This window comes from Desmodus rotundus, chromosome 1, assembly GCF_022682495.2.
Source record: "Desmodus rotundus isolate HL8 chromosome 1, HLdesRot8A.1, whole genome shotgun sequence".
In the NCBI taxonomy this organism is placed as follows: Eukaryota; Metazoa; Chordata; class Mammalia; order Chiroptera; family Phyllostomidae; genus Desmodus; species Desmodus rotundus.
The window spans coordinates 97,737,707-97,754,300 of NC_071387.1; the positions used below are offsets into that span (position 1 = coordinate 97,737,707).

The 16,594-nt window shown below is 49.0% G+C and overlaps 1 protein-coding gene, 1 non-coding gene and 1 pseudogene across 2 annotated transcripts; all 3 read left to right on the top strand.

Annotated features, from left to right (window-relative positions):
* Nucleotides 1-1,150: 1,150 nt before the first annotated feature.
* Nucleotides 1,151-2,744, top strand: HBZ (hemoglobin subunit zeta). Its single transcript, XM_024553110.4, has 3 exons — nt 1,151-1,611; nt 2,150-2,354; nt 2,509-2,744. Exons 1-3 carry the CDS (start codon nt 1,517-1,519, stop codon nt 2,635-2,637), a joined length of 429 nt encoding a protein of 142 aa, XP_024408878.1. The 5' UTR covers nt 1,151-1,516; the 3' UTR covers nt 2,638-2,744.
* Nucleotides 2,745-8,979: 6,235 nt separating this feature from the next.
* On the top strand, nt 8,980-16,588 carry LOC112298396 (hemoglobin subunit zeta-like; annotated as a pseudogene).
* On the top strand, nt 9,287-9,394 carry LOC112298516 (U6 spliceosomal RNA). The gene has a single exon (XR_002974155.2). It is a non-coding gene; the product is annotated as a U6 spliceosomal RNA (small nuclear RNA).
* Nucleotides 16,589-16,594: the final 6 nt, after the last annotated feature.

A 16,594-nucleotide genomic window follows, 5' to 3' on the forward strand; every position in this document is an offset into this window, starting at 1 on the left:
CAGACAGCAGACCTTACCTCGCAACCGCACAGAATCAGTGCAAGGGGGACTGCCACCCAACTCAAAACGCAGTCAAGTTCTCAGAACGGTAATAACCGGCGGTTCTCTACACCTCAGTATTTGGCACAATGCTTATTTCACTTGTTTTTTAAAAATGAGGTAAAATTTGCGTAACACAAAATTAACCATTTTAAAGGAAATAATTCAGTAACCTTTTGGGTGTTCACCGTAGTGTGCAATCATCATCACTATCTAATTGTAGAACATTTTCATCATCCCACAGGAAACCCAGTACCAACTTTGCTGCGTTAGCTGCCCCTCCCCTCGAGACCCGGGCGTGCCCGCTGACCCACTTCCTGTCTATGCTTGTGCGTGGTGATTGTGTCTGACTCCACTCACTTAGTATAATGTTTTCAAGGTTCATCCATGTTGTAGCGTGTGTCACTGCTTCATTTTTATGGCTGAACAATGTCTTCTTGTATTTCTGTGCACCATAATTTATTTATCTGTGCATTCATTGATGGGCATTCAGGTCGTTTCTACCTTTTAGTTATTATGACTAGAACAGTACAACATTTCTAAGCAGGACCAAGAAAATCACTAACTTTGACTGCATTAAAGTTATAAACTTCTGTTCAACCAAAAACAGCATTCAGAGAGTGGAGGCCAACTGCAGGCTCGGGGAGCCAGGACACGCCAAACCGAGGGAGAAATCATACCCGGGAGGGAGGCAGTTGGGCTTTTCTGGGGGGCGATGGAGCCAGCGTGTGCCTGATTTTGGTGGGGGTTATATGACTCTATACATGTCAAAATTCACAGAGCTGTACACTAAAAAAGGCAACTTCATTGTATGTTAAAATAAAATTAAAAGGAATATTTGCCTTATTGTTAAAGTGATGATATGGTGAGCAGTCCCTAACAGCAGATTATATCAGCAGAATTCTCTTTTATGACCCAGCTTTTCAAGGGACAGACCCAGTCAGTACACCTTTCCTCGGTGCCAGGTGGGCAAAACCGTTGCTTTCTCAGAGGAAACCCAACAGTCATAGAGCCAAGGGGGAGGGAACTTACACGTGGCCAGGGTGGGCCGGCCACAGGATCCCACCCAGGAGTGGCACCGGCAGCACAAGTCATGTTCCAACCCCACGAGGGTGTGTTCTGGGCCCTGCTCCTCTGGTTTCCCTCGTTTTGTGAGTCTGAACCGGACAAGGACGATGCAGAACTGGGCTGCAAATGCAGGCATGACCTCCTGCGCTGGCTGGGTCCCTATCTCTGCTGGACTCTGGCCAGGCTGTGGCCAACGCCCCCTCTAAGACTCAGCCAGGGTGGTAGGGGTGATAACCCCTCACCCACCTGTCCCACCAGACTCTGACTGCCCATTGTCACTGGATCTGATAAGAGACCCCACCCCCACAGCCTGGCCCCCACCCTGATTCCATGTATATAAGTGGACCCTGGGGGCTGAGTACCACAGAGGTCAGTCCTGGACACGCCCAGCTCCAGTTCAGCTACAGCCATGTCTCTGACCAAAGCTGAGAGGACCATGGTCATGTCCATGTGGGACAAGATCTCTGCGCAGGCAGATGCCATCGGCACCGAGGCCCTGGAGAGGTGAGTGCCAGACAGGCTGGGACAGAGCCAGACAGGCCAGGATGACAATGTAGGGTTAGTGAGGGCAGGGGACAGGAAAGAGGGAACAGTGAAGAGGGGAAGAGTGAGGAGGAAAAGGAGGGGAAGGATCAGTGAGTTTGAGTAGTGGTGGAGAGGGTTGTTAGCGGCCAGTGAGCAGGTGGCGGAGGGGTGGGGGGAGATTAGGACTGGGCCTCTCTCGGGAAACCCAGCACACAGGTGACTGAGCATCAGTTGAAGGACAAAATAAATGAATGAACGAACAAACGAACGAAAGACTGAAAGATGGGGCGATGAGATAGTGCCGTGCTATACGGGATCCGATTCTGATTCTGTCTTTATTTAAAACTTTAATGTTTAGTTCAAAGTGAATTTTTTTCATTAATAATTATGTTTTAAAATGTTGCGTTAAAATATGATTTATTCTGACTGCTGGATTTTCCAGGACCGCTTAAATTTTGCACCCAGGGCAAGGGCCGTATTGGCCTCACCAACGTCCGATTCCCCCCACACCCTGCAGGCTCTTCACCAGCTACCCCCAGACCAAGACCTACTTCCCACACTTCGACCTGCACCGCGGCTCTGCGCATCTGCGCGCGCACGGCTCCAAGGTCGTGGCGGCCGTGGGCGACGCGGTCAGGAACATTGACAACATCGCCGGCGCCCTGTCCAAGCTGAGCGAGCTGCACGCCTACGTTCTGCGAGTGGACCCGGTCAACTTCAAGGTGGGCGCGGGGCCGCGGGGCCGGGCGGGGTAGGACAGGGGCGGGGACGCAGTGCGGGGAGGGGGGAGTTGTCCGCCAGAGGGGCTCCGGCCCCGCCCAGAGAGCACCCGGCCCCCTCCAGCCCCGCGCTCTGAGCAGCCCTCCCGCCCCCCAGCTCCTGTCCCACTGTCTGCTGGTCACGGTGGCCTCGCACTTCCCCGCGGACTTCACGGCCGAGGCCCACACCGCCTGGGACAAGTTCCTGTCCATCGTGTCGAGCGTCCTGACGGAGAAGTACCGCTGAGCGCCGTCGAGGGACCCCAGAGCACAGGCTGCGACTCGTCCCCTGCTCTAGGGGGTGTCCCCAAGCCCCCTCATACCCGGTGTCGCGCCAATAAAGAAATTAGTGTACACCGCGCCTGCGTGATCACTGGGGCCACTGCGGGGAGGAGGGTGGAAGAAGCGGAGGGGTGGGCTTTAGGGTCGCCTGGAGGGCTGCGGGAACCCTTGGTACTGACCCCAGGGTCTCTCAGACGGCAGAGGGCAGCCCCAGGCAGGACGGGCGCTTGATATCCGAGCGCGTGGCAGAAAAGGAGCCCTGGGCTTTTTACTTCTGGGTCAGTCAGTATTGGAGACTCCCCCGCCCCCCTGCCCCACCCGCCTTGCTCTCCCGCGTTACTCTTTCTTCTTACTGTTGAATTTTTACTGTTTCCTGTGTATGCAGCAGGAAGAAGGGAGCAATGAAGGCATGCATGCATTCATTCATTCATTCACTCACCCTCCCATTCATTAGAGGCTGTTGCTGCTTCTATTGAACAAACATTTCTTGGCACATTAGAAGCCCAGGCGGTTTTCTAGGCCAGCGATTTCCAGCCCCTGTGCCGCACGACAGGGGCACTGACCTCCTTTTCCTTAGCCAGATAAAAAAGTGACAACATGCAGCACAGTAATAGCTGTCCAGTGTGAATGAATCAAAATTATACCTTTTTTTAGGTCGCAAAAAAAATTTAATATATTTTTCAGTGTGATGCAGAATTGTAGTAACTAGTTTGCGCGTGCCATGAGATACAAAGGGTTGAAAACCGCCGTTCTAGGCGGTGAATACAGCAGCTAAGATCAACGAAACCCCCCGCCCCGCGGAGCTGACACTCTCATGGGGGATACAGACACGATATGCAGTCAGGTCACAGTTCACAGCGATAAAGAAGGAAAACAGGCTCACTCTTGCTCTGCACAAGAAGGGAAATGCAAATCGACACTACGCTAAAAATTACATCTCACTGAAATCCAGCTCTCACCTACCTGATGAGCAAAGATTCAATTCTTGATGGCGCTCTGCTGAAACCCCGCCCACCTGGAGGGTGGGAAGAAAACCCAGAGTCTATCGTGAGGTACTGACCGAATAGACCACGAACATCCACACAGCAGAGACCTGTGAACCGGGAAAGATCGGGAACTATTTCTACTAATGGCTGTGAAGTGATGACTGGGATTTGTTAAGTAAAAAAGAAAAGGAAAAAGAAGGAAGCAGAATGGTGTATATATAGCGTGGTAGTTATTCTGTAAGAAAGAAGGGGAAAGAGCCCTGACTGGTGTGGCTCCGCTGGATGGGCGCCGTCCCGCAGAGCCAAAGGCTGCCTGTTGGATTCCCAGTTGGTTGGGGCACATGCCTGGGTTGTGGGTTTGGTCCCTGGCCCAGAGGCATACGAGAGGGAACTGATGAGTGTTTCTCTCCACATCGATGTTTCTCTCCTCTTTCTCCCTCCTTTCCCGTCTCGCTAAAAGTAAATAAAATGTTTTTTAAATGGACCTGCGTAAGAATATAATAATATAATCACCAGAAAAAAAGAATGGTTACAAATGACTTCTGAACACAGTACCTTGGCTGTGACCCAAGGAGCTGCAAAGAAATCCTTATATTCACTCAGTAGTTTATTGGCCGCAATAACATAGACATTGTAATTTCATGAACTTTTATTTGAAATATTTCAAACTATAAAAAAACTGCAAGAATAAGAGATGGAGAAATGGTGTCCGCTAGCGGGTACAAGGGTTTTTTAGAGGGTGATGAAAATATTCCAAATTTATTGTGCTGATAGTTGCACAATCCTGTGAACACACTACACTGCTGAACTGTGTGCTTTCAGTGGGTGAATCCTGAGGCCTATGGGTTATATCTCAACACACTCGTAAAGTAAACTAGTAAGACAAAACACCCCCAAGTACTCCTCACTGAGATTCCCTGCTTTTAACATTTCGCCGCGTTTGCCTTTACTTACTCTGTTTCTGAGCCACTTGAGTGTAGGATGCAGACACGATTTCCCTTCAATATGGTCATATTACTTGTGTAGTTCCTAAAACCAATAAGAGCACTCGCCTGCACAGCCAGAAAACAACCACCAAAATCGGGAGATGAACTCTGCCCCAAGCCCACAGATGCGCGGATTCCAAGCAGGCAGGCGTCGTCTTTCCCAGGCACACTGTCTACCGACCCAGGATCACGCTTTGCGTTCGGTCTCCTTCAGTCTGGCTCTTCAGTCTGTCCTTGCGCGTCTTAATAATTTTGAAGAGTCCACGCCACTTACTTTGTAGAATGCCCCTCTGTTTGCGATGCCTCCTCACGAAGAGACCTCGGTCATACATTTCGGGCAGCAACACCACAGAAGTGCATCCCACCGGGCACACGCTATCCACTGGCCTCTTTACCGGTCATGTTCACTTGGACCAGCTGAAATGGCGCCTGCCAGGCTTCCCCACCGCTAAGTTAATTAGTAAGTATTTTGTGCTTTTCATTGATAAATATTCATGTTTTTTACAGGTGAAGCTTTCAAACTATGTAAAACATCCTGTTCTCTTTCATCGAATTTATCGGGATGACATTGGTTAATAAAAGTATATAGGTTTCAGCTGTACAATTCTATGATGCATCATCTGTATATTGTATTATGTGGTCACCACCCCAAGTCCAGTCTCCTTCCATCACCACTGATTTCCCCTTTACCGTCTTCTACCTCCCCTTACCCACCTTTCCCCCCAGTAATCACCTCACTGTTGTCTGTGTCTATGAGGATTTCTTTTTTTTCTGCTTAACCCCCTCACCTATTTTGCCCAGGCCCTCAACCCCCTCCTCTCTGACAGCTGTCAGTCTGTTCTCTATCCATGAGTCTGTTTCTATTTTGTTCGTTAGTTTATTTTGTTCACACAGACTTCACATAGGATCGAAATCATATGGTTCTTGTCTTTCTCTGCCTGGCTTATTTCATTTAGCATAATGCTGTCCAGGTCCATCCACGTTGCCACAAGGGTAAGATTTCCTTCATTTTATGGCTGAGTAGTATTCCATTGTATAAATACACCACAGCTTTTTAAATATTTTATTATTTATTTTTAGAGGAGAAGGGAGAGAGAAAGAGAGGAAGAGAAACATCAGTGTGAGACATACATCAATCAGTTGCCTCTCACGCAGCCCCAACTGAGGACTTGGCCCACAACCCAGGCATGTGTCCTGACTGGAAAATGAACTGGCGACCCTTCGGTCTGCAGGCCGATGCTCAATCCTCTGAGCCACACCAGCCAGGGCAGCCACAGCTTTTTCATCCACTCATTTACGGATGGGCACTTGGGCTGCTTCCAAATCTTGGTATTGTGAATAACACTGCAATGAACACAGAGGTACTTATATTCTCTTGAATTAGCATTTCGGGTTTCTTCAAATGCCATCCTGTTCTATACATAATTTCACCCATGGGTCTTAGCATCTACGGATGGTTCGTGCCTACATCAGGTGTCACTATCAGTAGGCATTCTACTGACAGGAAGAGCTTCTCCTTCTCCATTTTAAAATTAGTATCATATTAACTCATTAATTCCCCTTGTATTCAGTCTGTTATAATCTATTGCCAATTATTATTTATTTTGATCCTAAAACTGTCCAGATTTAGACAGTGGGAGTCCCTTCAAACTGGTTACTATGTCCTTTGACTTGTCCCTGTCATTCTTTGAGTACTTTCTCAATTTCTTCCATAAGAAGATCCAGGCTCTTCTTGTACTTCCCTGCACCAGCATGAAAGCAGCCATTTCTCCACAGAGTTCTGTTTTCTTCCCGTGGAGAATAGCGTTTGCACAGCAAGGCGTGTTCCTTGCTGTCAGAGTGTTACTCCTGCTCGTCGTCTCGGTGGACAGACTAAGAGATACATTTCCACACACACACATAAGTAAACATACCCACACACATATCTACTCTATATATGTTTAAGTATATTAGAAAGCATGGCCTCATACCAATACCCGTAATTACAGTCCAATATCACATGGTTTGTCTTTGTCTTCTCCCTTTCCATGTTCATGTCTCTCCTCTGCAGTATTGAGAAGGGAGACCTGGCTCCCATTGTACTCAAAATATTTATCTATGTGCTCAGTTCCCTCATACAATGTATTACCAGTATCCCAATTGAGCCAACTTTGATTTCATAATTTTGAAACTATGCTATATAATAGGTTCAAATATAAAACCCATGAAAATGTTTATGATTTAAAACATTTCAAAATTAAAAACCATTGAATGGGAAATAAATTTTCCCATTCAATTTTGTAAACTAATGTTCAAAAAATATACTGCATAGTTCTACCTATTACTAATGTCCTGGAAGAAATGACACCCAATAGCAACAATCTCACCTGGCACCGGATCCTGGTTTCTAGAATAAATAGCGTCCCTCACTAAAAGGAACTCCACGCTTCTTAGGAGAAATGGTTGATTCCAAGGCCAGGACCAAGAAAGTAAAGGTGAGCGTGGGATGTGCTACTGTTCCAGAAAACAAGGAAGTACTCACGAAACGACGGCACTGTGACGGGGCCAGAAGCCCCGGCCAGAGGGGCTCCCGCTGGCCACATCTGAGCTAATTTCAGCATCAGAAAAGAACTGTAACTGTTGAAAACAGTGAACAAGTTGTATTTATGATTCTATAGTGTTATTCACACAGAGAGAGGGAGAAGTTCTGCCACTAGTGGAGTAAGAACTTGCCTCCATCACCAGCTTTCTATAAAAACTGGTAATTAAAGGAAACTAATTAAACATAAATCCTGCCTTTTAGAGCAACTGTCCTTCACCCCCAACTGATAAGGAAATCCTCTTTATAGAATAACGCCATAAAATTAGAAAGCTAGGATTCTATGATCCCCAGTAAAATAGTGAATTCGAGCAAGATCGCCAATGATGGCTAAATCCATAGAAGAAGTTCGTTGGGAATAGGGTAGTTCCATGGTACCAGAACGATCACTCCCAGACTATTAGCCAATCACAAAGAGGGGAGAGACGTCCTTACCATAAAGCTATCTGGTGGTTCCCTCCTTAGACCAGGGGTTAAACCCAGCCTTGCCAGCGGTGAGCAATCTGAATCACACGCCTCCGGGTGTTATCCAGGCCACTAGAATCGCCTATAATGCTAGCCAAAATGCTCTTCTCTTCTTGTGATAAAACGCACAGAACATAAAATTTTACCATTTTAAGTACTTTAAAGTGAACACTCTTTCAGTACATTCAGCACATTTAGAAAGTGTCATTTAGTACATCCGCAATCTTGTGCGACCGTCACATCTAGGACCGGAACGTTTTTCATTTCCGGAAACAGAAACTCCAGGCCCTCCAGCCCCGGGCAACCCCTCCGCCTCTGTCTCTACGATTTCGGCTTTTGCACGTGAAGAGAACCGTGCAACACGCAGACTTTTGTTTCTGGCTTACTTCACTTAGCGTAAGGTTGTCCGGGCTGAGCACGTTGTAGCATGTCCCAGTGCTTCCCTTCTATGGCTGACTAACATTTCATTGTAGGATCCACAAAATTTTGTTTATCCTTCCATTCACTGCTGGGCACTTTTGTCGGCTCCACATTTTGGTCACGTGACTCATGCTGCTAAAGACATTCTTACAGAAGATTTTTTTGTATACGTGTGTGTTCGTTTAGCTTGGATATATATACGTAGAAATGGAATTGCTGGGTTTTATGGTAATGATGTTCAACCTATCAAGGAATCAAGCTCTTTTTCACAGAGGCTGCCCTATTTTGCATTGCTAGTAGCACTATGTGAGAGTTCCAATTTCTCCACATCTTTGCTCAACCTTATTTTGCTTTTTATATGACGATGATGATGATGATGCTGATTACTAACCTACTGGGTCTGAAGTGGTAATTCTTTGTGGTTTTGATTTGCATTTCCCTAATGAAGAATGAAGTTGAGCATCTGTGTGTGAGTGTGTGCGCGTGCGTGTATCTTATCAGGAGAAAACTCTATTCGAGTTCTTTGTATATTTTCTTAATTGGGTTGTCTTTTTGTTGTTGAGTTTTAATAGTTATTCCTATATTCTGGATGCAAGTTCTTTATCACATATATGGTCTGAAAATATTTTCTCCCATTCCGTGGATTGCCTTTTTATTGCCAAGTACTAACCCGACTCTTATCAAGCCTTTAGATCTGACTTCTAGCTTCTCCTCCTTCTGGCTAAGATCCAGTATAGACCTGACTTCCTGTGAACAGGAAATGGCCGGATAAGGGAGCCAGCTGAATGACACCTCAATGACACCATCAGACCGATCCAAAATGTGGAACACTCCACAAAACAGCTGGCTGTACTCTTCAAAAAGTCGTCGATATGAGGACAAGGTGGGTGTGGAATGCAGAATTTCTGGGATGATAAAATAAAGAGACAATTAAATGCTCCGTGTGAACCTGGGTCAGATCCCAGTTTGAACAAATTGAACAAAGTTTGGGGATGAAGGGGAAATTTGATGCCAAGAAATGTCATTAGTTGATTTAGATTTACGACAGACTTGCGGGTGTTGATGGGAGAAGGAACTTCAGGATGGCCACCACACACTTCCGTATTGTTCAGAAGGAAAATAAACACACTCGGCCATATCTTACGTACACAAAGCAAATAATAACAGTCATTGGATCCAGTGCTCGCTTTGGAAGCACATACACTAAAACCGGAGTCACACGGAGAAGATAGCGTGGCCCTTCGGTGCAAGGACGACACGCAAATTCATGAAGCGTTTCATATTTTTCATTTAAGAAAAAGAAGATCAAAATGACAAACAATAAAATGGCAAAAAACACAAATCTATCAACCACTGAATCTAAAAAACAAACTACCCCGGCTGGTGTGGCTCAGTGGAGTGAGCACCGGCCTGCGAACCAAAGGGCCACTGGTTCAATTCCCAGTCAAGGCACATGCCTGGGTTGTGGGCCAGGTCCCCAGGGCAGGGCACCAGGGCGCACAAGAGGCAACCACACATTGATGTTTCTCACCCTCTCTTTCTCCCTTCCTTCCCCTCTCTCTAAAAATAAATAAATAAAATCTTTAAAAAATTAAAAATGAATGAAGCAAACAAGAAGAACAGATCCAGAACCATGGATATGGAGAGTGTTTTGATGGTTGACAGATGGGAGGGGGGTGTGGGGAATGGGAGAAGAGGTGAGAGGATTAAGAAGTACAAATAGGTAGTTACAGAACAGCCATGGGGATATGAGTACAGTATAGGAAATGAAGAAGCCAAAGAACTTACGCACAGCCCATGGACATGAACAATGGTGTGGGGATTGCCTGAGGGAGTGGGGGTGCTGGGTGGAGGGGGGCAGAGGGGGAAAAATTAGGACAATTTTAATAACATAATCAATAAAACATAATTAAAATAATAATTATTGGATCCAGGTGGTGAAAGTAGAGGGGACATATTACTCTTCAACTACAAAATCTGACCTCGGCGCTGTTCCTCCCCCCCTCACTCACTCTGCCCTAGCCCCCGACCCCTCAGGGCCTTTGTACTTGGCTATTTCCTCTCTACCTCCTACACACACTCTTCCTCCAAGCACCACGATTTATTCTTCTAACTCCTCCAAATACTTGCTCAAATTTATCATCTCAGCCCTGACCCGTGTGGTTCAGTGGGATGAGCGTCATTCTGCAAAGCAAAAGGTCGCCAGTCTGCTTCTTGGTCAGGGCACGTGCCTGGGTTGCAGGCTCGGTCCCCCAGCTGGAGGGTATGAGAGGCAACCAATCGATGCTTCTCTGTCACACTGATGTTTCTCTCCCTCTCTCTCTCCCTTCCTTCTTCTCTCTGTAAAAATACATTTTAAAAATTAAAAAAAAATGTACCATCTCAGTGGCATCCTCCCCGACCACCTCATCTAAAACTGCAACCCTCTTAGCAGTACCCATCGCTCCTTCCGGCTCCTCCCTGCTGGTGTCAAAGCCATCCAGTCAGAAGCCACCTGGACTGCTCCCAGAGGCAGTCAAACTTGCTATCGTTAACTCACTGCCGGGGGGGAGACACTGCCGTGGGGGAGACACCGCCATGGGCAGCCACGGGTATCTGGTGAGAGGGTTAAGCCTTGTGTCAGGTGGTGTGGACTCAGAGAAGGAGGGTTTTGCTCTGGATTGGATGCTGCCCAGAGGCGGGAGTAACCCATGACTGAGCATCTTGATCATTCTTATCTAGGAGATGAGAAGAGCAAATGGAGGCTGGACCGTGCCCTTGGTAAAGAAGTAGCAGTCACTCATATAAGCCAGAACAGGATGCTTGGTTATTCCTGTTTAGACAGGGTTCTTTTTTTTTTTTTTTTTTTAAGATTTTATTTATTTATTTTTAGAGAGAGGGGAAGGGAGGGAGAGAAACATCAATGTGTGAGAGAAATATCAATTGGCTGCTTCTTACATGCCCCCAACCAGGGACCTGGCCTGCAACTCAGGCATATGCCCTGACAGGGAATCGAACCGGCGATCCCTTGGTTCACAGGCCGGTACTCAATCCACTGATCCACACTAGCCAGGGTGGGTTCTTTTTTGTCTCGATCATCACAGAAACAGGTAGCCTAGTCTGACGTCCATGTTCTAACATTTTTATTCAATAGAACACAGGATTGCAGTGAAAGCCTGGGTAAGAGGGGCTGCTTTCTCTTTCTCACCAGTGTACGTGTCCGCTGCACCCATTCTGCCTTGCAGACCTCCATCCCCAGAGGTGTACGTGTCCGCTGCACCCTTTCTGCATTGCAGACCTCCATCCCCAGAACATCGGCTCTAGGGAGCAGGTGTGTGTTTGCTTCTTGCCGTGTCCCCAGCTGTTAGATCTGGCCTGGCACGGGATAGGTGGCCAAAAGTAATCCATGAAGAATGAGTGGAACTTCTAGAAGCATTCACAAGCCTGCCCAGGGCTACTCCTGCTGTTTGCCTGACTTTAGGATTCAGGGGGTTCTCGACTCCACAGACAGGCTCTGTTCCAGGGAAGGTGCCTGACATGGGTCCCCTTTCTCCAGGGAGGACTCCAACCCAAGGGACTCCTGCCCAAGAGTGTGGGTGTGGGGTGTGGGGTGTGGGGTATGGTCCCATGTGCCTACCTGTCCTGGAGCTGCCGGCCAGGAAATGGGCCATTGGACTTGCATGTGAAAGAGGCCTATGGAAAGGCCTGGGTATGAGGAATCTCTCTCCTGAGGCACTAGCCCCACCTCCAGTGGGCTTTGTGACCCTGGCCAGATGCTCCTCACCTCTAGGCCTGTTTCCCCATGACCTCAGGTGACTACAAGGGACCCTTTGCATTCCAAAAAGTCAGTGCCTATTTGTGCTGGTTAATTTGAAGACAGAGTGTGTCAGAGCGCCATAAAGACAAGTGTCAGCTCCTTGTCCACCATCAGGCAGGTACCCACCAAGCACTCCTGGTGCTCCTGGCCCTGAGCTCAGCGATCAGGAGGCAGGGCAGGCAGGACGCGCTCCATTAGGGTGAGGCACAAGGACCACTGATTCCCTAAACAAGTACTTTGAGGGTGTATGCTCTGGGCAGTCCTGACTGTTTGGGATGCTTGGAATACACCAGTAAATAAAATTAAAGTGAGCCCTGGCTGGTGTGGCTCAGTGGATCGAGTACTGGCCTGCAAACCAAAGGGTCACCAGTTTGATTCCCAGTCAGGAAACATTCCTGGGCTGTGGGCCAGAACCCCCGCTGGGGACTCGCAAGAGGCAGCCACACATTGATGTTTCTCTCCCTCTCTTTCTCCCTCCCTTTCTCTAAAATACATAAATAAAATCTTTTAAATAAATCAATAAAATTGAAGTGAAAACCCTGCTTTCCCGAGCTCACATCCTAGTGAGAGAAAAATATATTTTGCTTTTTTTTAGTTCTAATTTTTAAAAATGTATGAGGAAACACTGGTTAACAACATTATGTAAGTTTCAGGTGTACAACTTTATAACATGACATCTGCACACTCGACTGTGTGTTCACCACTCGAAGGCGAGTCCCTGTCCGTCACCCTGTATCTGACTTCCCTTTACCCTCTTCATCCTTCCCCCAAAAACATTTTTCTCCTGTGGAAAAAAGAAAAGTAGAGCAGGTAGGAGATTGGGCAGTCACGTGGCGGGGGGTGCGGTTGCACTTTTAAATGGAGTGGTCAACCTGGGCCTGTTAACACGGTGACATTTGTCAGAATGACAACATTGGGGAAGGAACTTTCAGGGAAGAGGTCCCAGGTGAAACCCAGAAGGACAGTGGGTGGGGAGCAGGAAGCAGGAGGGGGCAGGGGGTTTTCCCTCATTGCAGATCAGCAGCCATGGCAGGGTTCAGGGATGAGAGAGTAAGGTCCAGGAGGCCCCGAGTCTCTGGCCGGCACCTCTGGAGCTGGAGATGAGGACCCTGGCAGCCCCAGACTTCTGCCTGGGGAGAATAACCCACAACGTCATGTGAGCAATCAGGCGTTATTCCGGTTGGTACATGGATATTCGCCATTCATTGAAGATTTCTAGGAAATGGTTAAAGGGTTATCTCTGGAACTGAGAGGGTGAGAAGGGAAATTTTATTTGTTTAAGCTGTATTTTTGCAAGGACTGCTATCACAATTAATGCATTTAATTTTTATACAAAAAATTCAAAAACATTTTAAATACATGCACAAAACATGTGTTAAAGAAAATGTAGAAAGAAAAGCCTGAGTGTGCGGAGGTCATGTGTTTGTGTGTGTGTGTGTACAGCCCTGTACACCGTGGCTGGTGTGGCTCTCTGGATTGAGTGCCAGCCTGCAAACAAAAGGGTCGCCAGTTCGATTCGCAGTCAGGGCACACACCTGGGTAGCGGGCTGGGTCCCCAGTTGGGGGCGTGCGAGAAGCAACCAATAGAAGTATCTCTCACACACCAATGTTTCTCTCTCTCCCTCCCTTCCCCTCTCTCTAAAAATAAATAAAATCTCATTTAAAAAATTAAAAAATAAGTAAACCAAATCAGAGAAATACACTCTGAGTCCATTTGACTAGTGAGAATGAACAAATAGTTTCTAATCATCACGTGAGAAAAAGCTCAACCTCAACAACAAGTAAATGCAGACGCCACTACACATATTACCACAAACAAATCGAAGTCATAACACTGAGCAAAAAGGAACAAGGACTCATGGACATGGACAACAGTGGGGGGACTGCGGGGCGTAAGGGGGTAAAAGAGGACTAAATAGTAGTGGAAAAATACAATAAAAAAATAAAAGCTTAGGGAAAAAAGTCAGAACACTGAATGTTGGCCATGCTGGGGAGAAACTCGTCCGCACGGCAACACTTAGGGCGCAGTCCAGAAACAGCTGTTGGTGGAGGCTCCGCACCTTCCTCTGAGCACCCCTGGGAGGTGGCTGTGGGGAAAAGCGTGACAGGAGGAGCTCTGTAGTCTCCCCAGCAGGCCCAGGTCTGGGCTCTGGGATTGGTCTGCAAGCCCCCTCCGCCAGGAGGCCCCAAATTCCTGGCTCGGACACAAAGACAGGCCAGGCTCTGGGGCAGCCCAGAGCTCAGCTCAACTCCCACCTCACGGACTTCACGGTTGGTAACAGGTGCTCAGTGTGGGAGCCCAGGGAAAACAAGTGTGAATAACCCTAACCATCGTCACGCAGGGGGAGTTGTTGCTACCAGCTTGCTGCAGTTCCGTCCAGCCCTTTCTTCTATTAAAGAACGCTATTGTATTGCACGTCCTTCCCCTTCTTACTGCGAAGATTCGTTATTTCAAAAAAGACGCGTTTATGAAGAAATGTTTATTATAATTAAACATTTTAAATCAAGCTATTTTGTGTTTAACTTAAAAATACATATATGAAAAGGCACCCTTTGCAAGGAACGTTGCAGTAAGCACATTAGCATGATTGCCTGTGGGGGAGGGGGAGGGAACGGACTGAGAGGATGAGGGGATATAAACAGAGCAGGGGGGGGCTTGGACAGGCTGGGATGAGAATGCGACAGGCTGAATTGTAGGCTCCTGTGACCCCAGGCTTTACGTGAAGAGTCTAGTCTAGCTTCTTCCCAGCCTGGGTGTCCACCTTGAAGAGTCCCCCCCAACCAAGTTGCTGGGGTGCTGGCCTGTACAACTACAGGCAGAACCTCATCCAGGTGAGCAGGGGGTTAAACAGCAGAGGCGGGAGAGAGTCTGAAGCCAAAACTGTCACATCCTGCAACACCTGGTCTCGGTTTCCCGCTATGGGCCTCAATTTACTCATTTGTAAACTGGAGCTTCTAAGGTCGTGTTACAGAAGCTTAAGGAGCAAAGAACGCTTCTGTAAGGTCCTTCTTCCATCGAAAGGACACGGAGGTCAGGGCCTGTCATTACAGAGGCCAGTCTCTGGGGCCTGGCTGTCCCACAGACCCTCTGCCCAAGCCTGGGCCCCTATCTCCCGAACCCTGGGATCTGGCTGTGGCCCAGGGAGGGGGCTGGAGTGCTAGCCCCTCACCCCACCTGTCCCTTGAGGCTCTGGCTGCTCATTGTCACTGGATTTGATAAGAAAACCCACCCTTGTTGCCCCGCCCCTCCCTGTGTGTGTGTGTGTGTGTGTGTGTGTGTGTGTGTGTGTGTACCGTAGGGGCTGAGCACCACTGAGGCCAGCCCGGGGCTCGCTCAGCTCAAGCTCCGTCGCCACCGTGTCACTGACCAAGGTGGAGAGGACCTCCTTCATGTCCATGTGGGCAAGATCTCGGCACAGGCAGTTGCCATCTGCACTGAGGCCCTGGACAGGTGAGTGCCAGACAGGCTGGGATGGGGCCAGGTAGGTGAAAATGTGGGGTTAGCGAGGACAGAGGACAGTGAGGAGGGGTCAGTGCATTTAGGATTCTCTGAGGTGGGGGCCAGTGAGTTGGGGCAGATGGATTGCGCAGACCGCTGACTGACCCTGGGCCTCATGAGGCCTGAGTAGGGGCAGGCACATGGAAGGACAAGGGCAGTTTCTTCCAAGGCCGGAGGTGCCTTCTGAGACAGTCAGGTCGCTACCAGCACTGATGCTGGGGTCTCTGACCCTGAGGAAATCGGGGTCAAAAGAGATTTCTCTAAACAGTCTTCCAGGGATGCCTCTGGAGAGAGCACTATTTCTGGCAGAAGGTGAAGTGAGGAGCCGGTTAAGGGATGGAAGGAGGCCCGTCTGGCCAGGGGAGGTGACAGGGGCTGGATGCCAAGGCAGTGGGTGTTGAAGAGCTGGCAGTGCAGGCCCAGTTGGAAGCAAGGAGACAAGCCAAGAGTTGCTGTGATCTGGAATAGGCAAGGTTAGGTTGGGGTGGGGGGTGTCTCCAGCTGAGGAGGGTGGAGCTTAGGTGGGAAACTTCAGACTGGGGGACAAATGGGACCTGCCAAGTTTTCAGGGCCTGTGGCAGGGTTGAATTGGGGTCCTCAAGCTCGGAGAAGAGGGGAAGGATGGTAAGGAGGTGGACAGACTGCTCTTTTCTGGAGCTCACGCCCCGCCCCCACCCTGCAGGCTCTTCACCAGCTACCCCCAGACCAAGACCTACTTCCCACACTTCGACCTGCACCCTGGCTCTGCGCATCTGCGCGCGCATGGCTCCAAGGTGGTGGCGGCCGTGGGTGACGCGGTCAGGAACATTGACAACATCGCCGGCACCCTGTCCAAGCTGAGCGAGCTGCACGCCTACGTTCTGCGAGTGGACCCGGTCAACTTCAAGGTGGGCGCGGGGGCCGCGGGGCCGGGCAGGGTAGGACAGGGGCGGGGCCACAGTGCCGGGAGGGCGGAGTTGTCCGCCAGAGGGGCTCCGGCCCCGCCCAGAGAGCACCAAGCCCCCTCCAGCCCCGCGCTCTGAGCAGCCCTCCTGCCCCCCAGCTCCTGTCCCACTGTCTGCTGGTCACGGTGGCCTCGCACTTCCCCGCGGACTTCACGGCCGAGGCCCACGCCGCCTGGGACAAGTTCCTGTCCATCCTGTCGAGCGTCCTGACGGAGAAGTACCGCTGAGCGCCGTCGAGGGACCCCAGA

Bases quoted from the DNA above. Each gene is read 5' to 3' on its own strand.
- HBZ (XM_024553110.4), top strand. From the start codon at position 1,517: ATGTCTCTGACCAAAGCTGAGAGGACCATGGTCATGTCCATGTGGGAC. The intron at 1,612-2,149 runs GTGAGTGCCAGA...CACACCCTGCAG, and splicing joins GGCACCGAGGCCCTGGAGAG to GCTCTTCACCAGCTACCCCC. The intron at 2,355-2,508 runs GTGGGCGCGGGG...CCCGCCCCCCAG, and splicing joins TGGACCCGGTCAACTTCAAG to CTCCTGTCCCACTGTCTGCT.